The sequence below is a fragment of the Acomys russatus genome, chromosome 13, assembly GCF_903995435.1.
Source record: "Acomys russatus chromosome 13, mAcoRus1.1, whole genome shotgun sequence".
Classification (NCBI taxonomy): Eukaryota; Metazoa; Chordata; class Mammalia; order Rodentia; family Muridae; genus Acomys; species Acomys russatus.
The window spans coordinates 55,569,852-55,581,389 of NC_067149.1; the positions used below are offsets into that span (position 1 = coordinate 55,569,852).

Consider the following 11,538-nt stretch of genomic DNA (forward strand, 5'->3'; position numbering starts at 1 on the left):
GAGTTGATTGCTGCACATTGTGTACATTTATCAAATTACTCACTACCCGTAAAAATGTACAACTAATGTGTTGTTTTATAAACTACAGTTCTGTTAAATTATTTAAAATTTTTTAAATTTATTAATAAAAAATAGTTTTTAAACTTAAAACCATTGAAAAGTTTTCAATTTGCAAACCCTTTTGTTCAAGCATGAATGTATACAGACGTGCATGAACTGGTTAAAGAAATGGCACACGTCATGCTTAGCATCATAAACAAACGAAGAGTTGTTCATTTAATTAATAAAAGATACCACTTTTTGAAAATATTTTTTTAACCAAGGAAAATGCCTTGACAACAAAATGATGTTTTAAATGTGAGGAACCAATTATTTGTGAAAATTACTATTTAGAAAATGATAAAGGCACAGCCAATATGAATGATCTACTAAAATTAAAAAAAAAATTGACAGAGAAGTTCCAGTGGCAGGAGTTTATTATGGAAACATGCTCCATGTTACATAAAATGGTGTGAAGTCTCACTCAGTCCATGGCTTATGTAATTGCAAATTCTAGAATAAGCCTAAGTAACAATATTTTCCAATATTATGCAATAAGTATGGTTAAGTACATTTGGGCACATTTCTTACTAGCACAATGCTTACAGATGATTCAAAAAAGAGACTATCTCCCTTATGTTCTGACAAGAAACAGTCTACCATGTCTAAATATTGAAGAGCAAAACTGTGGCTGGCGTTGCACACCTGCAATCCCAGCATTCAGGAGCCTGGGGAGCTAGAGACAGCCACCAATTTCAAGTTAGCTTGTTCTACATGAGTTCCATGCCAATAACAGCTGCAGATGAGGCACCACCTGAAATCCATGCCCCAAAGTGTAAAATCTAGACTACAGTTTATGAATATAAAACATTTACTTTACAAATACAATGCATTTCCATATGATATCCATGGAATGACATCTAAAAATCTAATGACAGGGAATTAGGAGAAAAGAAAGGAAAGAATAGGTATTTTTACAGCTCAGTTTTGCTTTCTTTTGTATTTTAAACAATGTAAATATAGTGTTGAACCATTGAATTAAATTTGCCTAAATGATTAAGAGAAATAAGTATGAGGTCTTTCACCAAAAAGAAAAAAGTGTTTCATGTTTTTCCATTTACTGATTCTGGCCACTTCAAAAATATACATGCATTTCTTCAATTTGTTTCACTTATTCTCTAAAACCCTGTGTTTTGTCCATGTTTAAGGGTACTAATGCTTCATAAGTCATGTATGGTTCACTGATTGGGGTGAATGTTCTAAGTTGTTGAATTTTACTTTACCCATTCTTTGAAGTCACAAGGCAGGTGAATTTCTTTTCACAAATGTAATGAAAATGCCTTGCACATGGAGCACTGGAGAAACTCGTTGGCTTGAGGTAGCCACATTCTGCATCTACCACAGGCATTGATTTAAAATTCCTGCGCAAAAAAAAAATTTTATTTTAGAAAAATTAATCATTAAACATAACTTTTATTATCACAACCTAAAGCATAAATATTATTTCAGTCAGCATCGCAACTTTTACTATAGATATGAAATAATAAGGCCCCCGTACGGGGACTCAGTATCCTTTTTCTTTTCCTTTTCCTTTTTTTTTTACATGGTTTTTATTAAACATTTTTATTTTTACATATACATTTATATTATTACACATATATACAGTAAACTACCTATAAAAAGAGGAACAATGACATAATCAGGAATTATATAAATGTTACATTCTTAGTGTTTTGGCTATTTGTATTTGACAGCCTTGAAGAAAACATCTTTCTACCACAGACAGAATTGTTCCTGAAAAAAAAAAAGGGGGGAGCAAGCTGGGATGAAGGCAGAGTCGACAGCCAAACTCTACCAAGTCAGGGTAAGCAAGTCCTCAACAGTTCCTGCCTCACAAACATGTATGTCACATGTATTGGGCCAGAAGGCTGAAGAAGATGCTCCAACATAATAGAGAGTTTTGAGTGACTATTCAGGTAGCAAACTGTCTCTCTCATCTTCTCATTTGGAAAACTACTAACCTGCACTCCCAGCATACTCAGGTTATCAAGTTTATTCCTTCTCAAGTCTCTGATGTGACTGAAGACCTGGTAGCCTAGTTTACAATGAAGCTTAGTTGTTAGGACTTAAGATGTTTTTAGGTCTAGAGAAATGTTTTAAGTTGATAATGACAAGATGTGATGGAGATTGATTTACATTCAGAATTTTAGCTGCACCAAGATAGGAAAGATGTTTTCTTCAAGGCTGTCAAAAACAAACACCCATTATCCTTTTTCTTAATGAAAGGATTAAAGAGATGGCTCAGCAGTTAACAGAACTTACTGCTCCTCAGAGGATCTGTTTCCATTCCCAACACCACATGGCTGCTCACCGTTATCTATAACTTTAGTGCTAGAGAATTTAATATCCTCTTCTGGACTCGGAGTACATTAGGCATGTTCATGGTGCTCAGACATAGGTGAAATGTGCATACGTGTTTACAAAATATAATAAAATAACACATAGAAAAATAAACATGGAAAGAAATGCTTCTTTGCTTTTATTAATTTGGCCTTAATATTGCCTGAGAGTCCACATATGAATGAGAAAAGTAATGATGTAAAGGCATGCACGGCCCAAGTTACAATGATCGTCAATTAGACTGTTAGCTGTGAATCAGCTATTGAGTATATGAAATAATAACTTACACATCTGAAGAAAGTTTTGTGTCATTCTGGTATACCCACTGGAATTGACTTCCTCTTTTACGCAATCCAACCCAGTGGCTGTAGTTCAATCGTGACTGAATAAAGCTCTGTGAGAAAATTGCAATTTTAGTTTTTTTCACAGTATTGATAATATAATCTAATATATACATAAAGTTCAAAGTCCAGCTACGCTAAATTTACAATTTCTCAATATCAAAAGACACTTTATAAAACCTGTTAAGTGAAGCCTCAGAGTTGGAGATGCTTGTAGTTACTCAAAGGACCAATAAACACATATTATAAGTCAACATGAAGAAATTTATCCAACAGGAAAAAGGGGAAAAAGCAAGAAGATGTGTTGCTTGGCATAATGCAATCACATATAAGTTACAAGACATAAACATAGCAATGGCAATCAAAACATTCAAGTTTAAGTTGTAACAATATATTTTCCAATTATCACCTCAGGTGAGATAGGATAATGACAAGAGAAGTCCTGTGGTTGATGGGATCAGAGGACTACACCTACATTATTGATATCACGTGGAAGAGTACTTGGGAATTTTTAAATTTTCCTTGCCCTACTATGTGACATTCTACCCCTATAGTAACGTGAGACAAAAGCCACACAGAACAGTACTGCAGAGAAGGCAAGTTTGAGAATGTTGACATAAAAGCGAATTCTAGTGGATGTAAACATGGTTTTGTTTTGATCACAAGCGTGGGGGTATATGGTGTTTGCTTGTTGGAAACAGATTTGTGAGAGGGCACTTGGTGTTTGTCCACCAGAAGAGGAACTGCCTCCTGTGAGGGCCACCTGTGAGGGCATGGTCTTCGCCAGCTGATGAACATCCTAGTACAGACTCTAAGAGGAGATGTATATGAGCCCAAACCCAGAGGCTTGTTTTTTATTTTGTTTTGTTGTTGTTCGTTTTTGTTTTTTGCTTGTTTTTGTTTGTTTGTTTGTTTTGTTTGTTTTGGGTTTTGCACCATTTCCTATTGTTTAGCTGTTCATTGCTCTAATTCAAGACGCTCCTATAGAGAAAAGCTCCAGAGAACACTTCAAGATTCCAGGTTTCAGCTGCTGCACTTGCAATCACTTGCTGTTTAACAGCTCTGCTGGAATCCTGATGATGAAGAGTGGAATCGCTCCACAGAACTGAGTCTAAAATGGTCTACTTCTCCTGTCCCCATTAACCTCTTTTCTCTCCTATCTAGGGCAGGAGAATTAGATGGGAGATAACAGGCATTAAAGAACCTCAAATAAAGTAGCTTTGTAAAAGATCAAAGCCCACAGAAAATTACTATGAGTAAATAAAGAACAGATAATCTGTATCTGTATCATAACATCTTATATAATGTAAAACATAAAACTAATTCAAGTTTTAAACTTGGTTATTATTTATATAATAAGCAAATTAATTAACCTGTGTTTTCCTTTTATGTAGATCATAGTACCTGTCTGAAGATTTTCTGTACTGAAACAATGAGTTTCAAAGTCTTCATCATTTCTAATCCTCTTTCCAAATAGTATATATTGTCCACTTCAAATTTTTCTTATACATGCCAATGTGTAGCAATAAATTTTGTTGCTAAAACTTTCTCTCTGTCTCTGTCTCTGTCTGTCGCTGTCTGTCTCTGTCTCTGTCTGTCTGTCTGTCTCTCTCTCTCTCTTTCTGTCTCTCTCTGTATCTCTGCCTCTGTCTCTCTCTCTCTCTCTCTCTCTGTCTCTCTGTCTCTGTCTCTGTCTCTGTCTCTGTCTCTCTCTCTCTCTCTCTCTCTCTCTCTCTCTCTCTCTTCCTCTGTCCTGTCTCGTCTCTCTCTCTGTCTCTCTCTGTCTCTGCTCTGTCTCTGTCTCTCTGTCCTCTCGCTCTCTCTCTCCTCTGTCTCTCTCTCTCTGTCGCTCTGCTCTCTCTCTCTCTGTCTCTGTCTCTCTTCTCTCTCTCTCTCTCTCTCTCTCTCTCTCTCTCTCTCTCTCTCTCTCTCTCTCTCTCTCTCTCTCTCTGTCTCTGTCTCTCTCTCTCTCGCTTTCTCCCTCAAGAAAAATAAGAAAAATTTCAATACAGGAAAATGTATGGACATTATAGAAACATATTAAAGGACACATTTTATATGTATGAAACCATATAAGTTACATGTCTGTAAATTCAGTCATTTACACACATCTTCTGGAAATAAAAAAAATAGACATAGGCCCCACATCAATGGTCCCACTGTGGAAGGCCTTTTTCCTCCTCTCTAGATGGCCCAGCACCCCACGTCTATTCCCTGGGACTTCTGTGACACTGCTGTCACTGAGTAGGGCTCACTCCCTACCCCTCTCTATGCCACCAAGTAGTCTGTCTTCCTTTCCTGGGATCCTACCACTGTATTACCATGAGGTAATATAGTGTACCTTCCTCCTAGACTACACAGTGCAACTTTCTCCCTTTTTTGAAACCTGAAAGCTGTGTCCAGATAATTCCATCTCTTTTCTCTTCACACTCAAGACCCCACCTGCTTTCAACAAGACCCCATGCTATTTCTCTGTCAGATAGAGACCGTGTTTTCTCCTTCCTAGGTCGTCAAAAGTCCTGCTTGCCTTCACAAGGTCCCTGAGAGAACCATACCACAGGCTGTACAGGCAACATCTAGTCCACAAGTTTTCCTCCCATCCCATAAGAATTTTATACAGGAGTTAGCAAGATGGCTCAGTGGTTAAGAGAACTTACTGCTTTTGCAGATGAACCAAGTTTGATTCCAAGCATATGCATTCAGTGTTCACAACCACCTCTAAGCCCAGCTATAGGAGATCTGACACATCTTTTGGCTTCCACGAATAATTACATGCACACACACACACACACACAAACACAGAGAGGGGGAGGGGAGTAAAATAATTATTTTAATGCATTTGTTCAAAAATAAACCATTATATACAAGTTATGTAAATGCCTGGAGAGTAAAATAATACTTGAACCACTGAAGAACTCATTTACAATAGAGATTCAAAATTTCAAAAATGTTTATAAATTAAAAATTGGTTTTGGTTTTACTTTTTGTCTATACCTTTTATTTACTTATATAATAATCTATTTTAGAAAACTTGTACAACCACTTTGGTAATCAATTTGGTGGTTTCCTAGAAATTTGGGAATAGTTCTACCTCAAGACTCAGATATATCACTCCTGTACATATTCCAAAAAGATGCTCTACCATACTACAAGGCCAGTTGTTCAACTATATGTTAATAGAAGCTTTATTCATAATAGCTAGAAACTGGAAACAACATAGATGTCCCTCAACCGAAGAATGAACAAGGAAAACATGGTGCATTTACACATGAAATACAACTCAGCTATTAAAACCGATGACATCATCAATTTTTCAGCAAAATAGATGAAACTAGAAAAGATCATGCTGGGTGAGGTAATCCAAGCCCAGAAAGACAAATATGGAATGTACTCACTTATAAGTGTATATTAGCCCTAAAGTACAGGAAAGCCATGCAACAATCCACAAACCCAAAGAAGCTAAGTAACAAGGAGAGCCCAAGGCGGCATGCTTGAATCTCGCTGCAAAGAGGAAATAAAATCAAATACTGGGTGATGGGGTGGGTGCAGGGAGGAAACAGGGTGGGAGAAGGAGTGGAGAGGGGAATAGGATGGATCAAGAATGAGAAGTACAGAAGGAGTCAGAATTGGGAGAAAGAACTGAAAATGTTGGTAATTAAGTGGGGTGGAGGCAATCTCTGGGGTGCACTAGAAACTTAGGACAATGGAAACTCCCAGGAATCTATGGTGCTAACCCTAAGACTCAGAAATAGAGTCTATGGAGCCTGAAACAATGGAGAGATGGGAACATCAACACAGCAGTGAAACCTTAGACCCACAATTTGTCCTGCCTATAAGATGCACAGGGATAAAGATGGAGCAAAAATTGAGGGAATGCCCAACAAATGACTGGCTGAACTTGAGACTCATGCATGAAAGAGAGCCCATCCCTGACACTACTGATGCTATTTTGTTCTACTTCCAGACAGAAGCCGAGCATAACTGTTACCTGAGAGGTTTCACCCAGCCCCTGATGAAAGTAGATGCGGAGACCCACAGGCAAGCATAATTGAAGCTCATGGAATCTTTTGGAAGAAGGGAGGAAGAATTGAAGGACCCTGCTGTAGTTGCTAGGGCATATCACTATATTAAAGCAAAGCAATGATTGCTGAAAAGTCATCTATTTTAATAAAATAATTATGTTAATGAGCATAGTGGTGTTTTATGTATCCTCCATAAGATACTATTAGAAACAGCATTCTTAAAAGGAAACATAAAAATAGAAGCTAGTGCCTAACTTGGATTGTTGGAAATAAATCTCCAGAATCAGCTGGAGTGAACGTTTTCTTAAATGTTAGAACTAATAGCTGTTGTCATATGCAAAGAACAGAGAAACTCTTGTCATCCTGAGTTATGATTAAAATAAAAATTATTTCTGGGGAATGATTCTGCCATCTTTCTTTTGGTTTTGTCTTGATTTTAGATCCTATTTTCCAATCTAATGATAGAAAATCATGTTTCACCGCTCACACCCTACAAGTACATTTTTCCCACATACTGATGGTAAAAGCATAACTCAAGAATAATAAAAAAATAAAAATTAACCTCTTTTGGACCACATGTATCATCAAAGATAGCTTTATTTAAATAGCTTTATCAATGAATGATTTGCTCACGTTAAACTATGAAGGTGTAACACAATAAATTGGCTGAGAATTATCCTTTGATGTCCACATCAGGGCTATTTTTTGTGATATAAGACATTCTTCTGGGTATTTTTTATATGTGCCCTTTTCTGATAAATATATGTCAATATATAAAGTGCTTTCATTAAGCAGGCAAAGAAAGGTAGAAGAATATAAGTGATTATCACAGCTCAAGCCATCCAGACTTCTCCGGAAAACACTTGGTCAGGTAACACATTACACACACCTGCTCCTGTCTGTTGTCAATCTTAGCGAGTCTAGAACCCTGGTGTCTGCAGGATGCCTTACTCTCTTCCCATGTCTTTAGTTCTTCTGAAAAGTAGTAACACATTTCTCCACAGCAAATCCATCTTCCGTGACATGGGTAGCAATCTTTCTCTTAAAATAAAAGCAACCATTATCCTCAGACTCATTTCAAGACATGAATTTTTGGTGTTTCATTGTTTGATCCATATTTAATTCCAAAGAGTAATTGATTTTGATGAGAATACATTTGCCTACATTTTATAGGAAAAGTGTTTATACAGAGACTGCCTCTGACAGATCTGAGGACTTTGTTGTAGTTACACTGACAAATACTGACTTCTCAAGGAGAAAGATGACAGCCTTAAGCATTGCTATGAGTAAGAATATGAGCAACGGAAGTGACCTCAATCTGAAGGGTTCTACATTAGGCAAATACACACACAGTGTGGAATAGCATAAAATGCTCAGTAAAACCAAGATGATAACCAAGAGCAACTTCTTAAGTGAGAACCAAAATTTTGATTACCTCTAACAAAAAAAAAAAAGAAAGAAAGAAAGAAGGATTTGATAAGAAGTTAATAAAGCTCGAATCCTGCTTAAGTGCAGTGTAAAGGTTTAAGATTATAATTTGAAATGGGACAGAAATGCTAATGCCATTAAAAGTATGTCAGTTTTCAGTTTACATTTCACTGCATACCTGTAATAGGTGGTAAAACTGAAGAATCCATTACTTCCATTGCGGAGGCAGTACTTTCATTTGCATCTTTCCCATGCTGATTTTTAAAGTTAGAAGTGCCCTGAAAATCTAAGTCCATACTATGAGATTAGAACCACAAATAGGGATAACTGCACACTTTGTTATAGTCTTTTAATTGTAAATGCTAATAGCAGATGGTGCTTATTAAAGTGCAGTAAGAAAAATACAAAATAACTTAGAGTGTTAGAATATAAAATATATTCTAAAATACAACCATTTATAACTTGTAACACACGACTTTTATAGAGTTTATGACATATTTATTTTAAAAAGTCAACTGAAAAGAAAAACACATTTATTTTCATCAAATAAAGGTTTATTATTCCATTTAATGCTTGCATGTGCAGTTTAATGGTTCTGAGTTTCTATTTAAATTTACAATGGACTCATTGAATACAGATGAAGAAAGTCGTGTATACATTTCTAATGTGCAAAAGAAAAAGAAAAATCTCTGTAAGAAAGCAGTCTTGAGGATTATAAGATAGCTTAGTGGTTAAGGCTTTGTACTACTTTTGCACAGGACCAAAATTTTTGTTCCTAGAACTCAAAACAGATAGCTCACAGCTGACTGAAAGTCCAGTTTTAGCAGATCTCAGGCCCTCTCCTGGCTTCTGGAGACTTGCGTGCATATGCCCATACATACACACATACACATAATAAAAAATAATCTTTTAAGGAAGGAATAAAAATATCTTCAAAAAAAAACTCAAGAAAAATTCATCTGGGATTTGTTACAAAATGGTTTCCTCACTTACAATTCTTTCATAGTTACTGGGGAAAATTTACTGTTTGTGATTCTTGGTATAGAGGGTGCTCTCACCGTTGCTCTGTGACCTTTTCTTGGTTTAGTTAGTCTTATTCAGTTTTTGCTCCAAACTGCAACTAGCACCTTAATCAATACATGCATCTATTTACATATTATTCCCGTGATTTACAGCTACTTTTAGAGGCTCTTATTTCTTAAAATTGTTCTTACTTTGTTACTTTATGGCTTTGATCTTATAAAAATGGATCATGACATGCAAAACTCAGGCTACTCTTTTCACATTATCATGCTAATATTCATCGATATTTTTACATATCTCTGTAAATTTCCACTTTGTGAATCTACCCAATAGACCACATAAATCTATACATGTTCAACACTCGCTTAACCGTAGTTTAAATATGATAATTTCTAATTGTATTATTGTATAATTTCTAATCTTTTCTTTCATGACACTTATCTTTGTTTATTATTTATAATTTTAAAATATTTATTCACTTTACATCCGAATTGTAGCCCCCTCCCTCGTCTCCTACTGGCCCATGCTCCCTTCGTCTTTCCCCCAACACTCCTCCCATTAGCATCAGATAGAGGGATCCCTCCTCCCCTACCATCTGACCCCAGCCTATCAAGTCTCCTAAGGACTGCCAGCATCCTCTTCCTCTGTGGCCTGACAAGGTTGCCCCACCAGGGATAAGTGATCAGTGAGTAGGCAACGTAGTCCATATCAGAAACAGCTCTTGCTCCACATATTAGGGTACTTGCATGGAGACTGTGCTGTCTATAGACTACCTCTGAGTAAGGGGGTCTAGGTCTTCTCCGTGTATGGTCCTTGGTTGGTGCATCAGTCTCTGCAGCTCCCCCCACCCTCCGCCCCAGGCACAGATTTGTTGGCTCTGTTAGTCTGAGCATTACACTCATTCATGATATTCCTGTGTAATTATAGCAATATACTCTTTTATGTATCATGAAAGCAGAAATATAAAATGCTAATAAAATATTTATCATCATCATCATCAGTATCATTAATATCAATAACTGCTAAGATGCCTATAGAACTTCAAAACTTACAAAGATTCATCAGTTGTAATGCTGTTTCTTATCTCATTATTGCCATAAAATGTTTACATATTATACTTACAAAGATATCCCAAGACTGCGTTTGACATCAGAAGACAAAGGCATATTATTCCTAGGATCACAGCACTGATGCACCATGGACATTCTGCATGAGATCAAAAGGCAGGACATATAACAAACACAGGAAAACCTTGTAATTACAGCAGAATGGATGTTTATGACCAATGTCAAAATTAAGATAAGTTGTTTGCTTTGATCTCCACTCATTGATTATTTACCCGTAAGTATATTTTTCAATGATAGAAAGAGCTAGAGAGATAACATAAAATATATAAACATCATTAATATGACTTCATCTTTTTCATTTTCTATATTTTGTTTTCACACACACATACAGAAAAATCTTACCTCTCTTTTCCTGGTTTTTGTCCTCCTTACTCTTCAGGGATAATTTCAGTTCTGCGTATATTGGTCTTTCCTCACTCATGTCTGATAGCTGCTACAAGCAGGAGCACAGCAAACATCTTTACTAGTATATGAATCTAGGTATCTGGAGATAATGCACATTGGTTTTTGAATTTTAGCAACCAATAGCATTATTTCAGAAATTGTCTAATGCTTAAGATAACATATCTAATAACTGTCATAGAACATTAGTTAATTGTGTTGAATTTCATATACTAGTATTCATCTTTACTTCACAAAGTATAATTAATCCATTTTATAATGGGAACACACATAATGATGTAATAGAGATAGAAAGCTGAGTAACAGGAAGGAAGGATGATCTGGAAAAAGTTAATTATTCCAGAAGTCTAAATGAATTTAAAATTTTTTCTGTTATACCTTACACAAAAAATTCAACACAATAAAACAAGGTTGTATGACAGTTATTTGATATGGTTTCTTACTCTATTATATAATTTTTCAAATATTTCTATTGGTTGGTAAAATTTCAAAATCAATGTACATCATCTCTACATACTTAGAGTTATATATTGTGTTGAAAATTATATCTGATCACTTAATGCCTGAATTAGCCCCAATGGCACTTTCTATAGAGTCATTTTAGCAAAGGCACACCCTTATTAAACATTATTATTACATTAACAAAACATATTTCATTTCCGTATCTTGTTAGTTTAGTAGTTACTGGGCTTCATGATCCCAGTTCTACACTATGAGAAAAAATAAGGAAATCATGCCAGTCAAGACAAAGCCGTC

The 11,538-nt window shown here is 35.9% G+C and overlaps 1 protein-coding gene across 1 annotated transcript; it reads right to left on the minus strand.

The window, feature by feature from the left end:
- Positions 1–1,002: 1,002 nt before the first annotated feature.
- On the minus strand, positions 1,003–10,807 carry LOC127196871 (C-type lectin domain family 9 member A-like). Its single transcript, XM_051154610.1, has 6 exons — positions 10,723–10,807; positions 10,376–10,459; positions 8,409–8,516; positions 7,692–7,843; positions 2,727–2,833; positions 1,003–1,460 (listed from the first exon to the last, which is right to left on the minus strand). The coding sequence occupies exons 1-6, from the start codon at positions 10,799–10,801 to the stop codon at positions 1,319–1,321; spliced, it is 672 nt and encodes a 223-aa protein (XP_051010567.1). The 5' UTR covers positions 10,802–10,807; the 3' UTR covers positions 1,003–1,318.
- Between the last annotated feature and the right edge of the window lie 731 nt (positions 10,808–11,538).

Excerpts from the sequence above, each read along its gene's own strand:
- LOC127196871 (XM_051154610.1), bottom strand. The coding sequence starts at position 10,801 with ATGAGTGAGGAAAGACCAATATACGCAGAACTGAAATTATCCCTGAAG. Across the intron at positions 10,460-10,722 it reads CAAAAACCAGGAAAAGAGAG|AATGTCCATGGTGCATCAGT; the intron begins GTAAGATTTTTC and ends GATCTCATGCAG. Across the intron at positions 7,844-8,408 it reads AGTTTTACCACCTATTACAG|AGAAAGATTGCTACCCATGT; the intron begins GTATGCAGTGAA and ends TTTTATTTTAAG.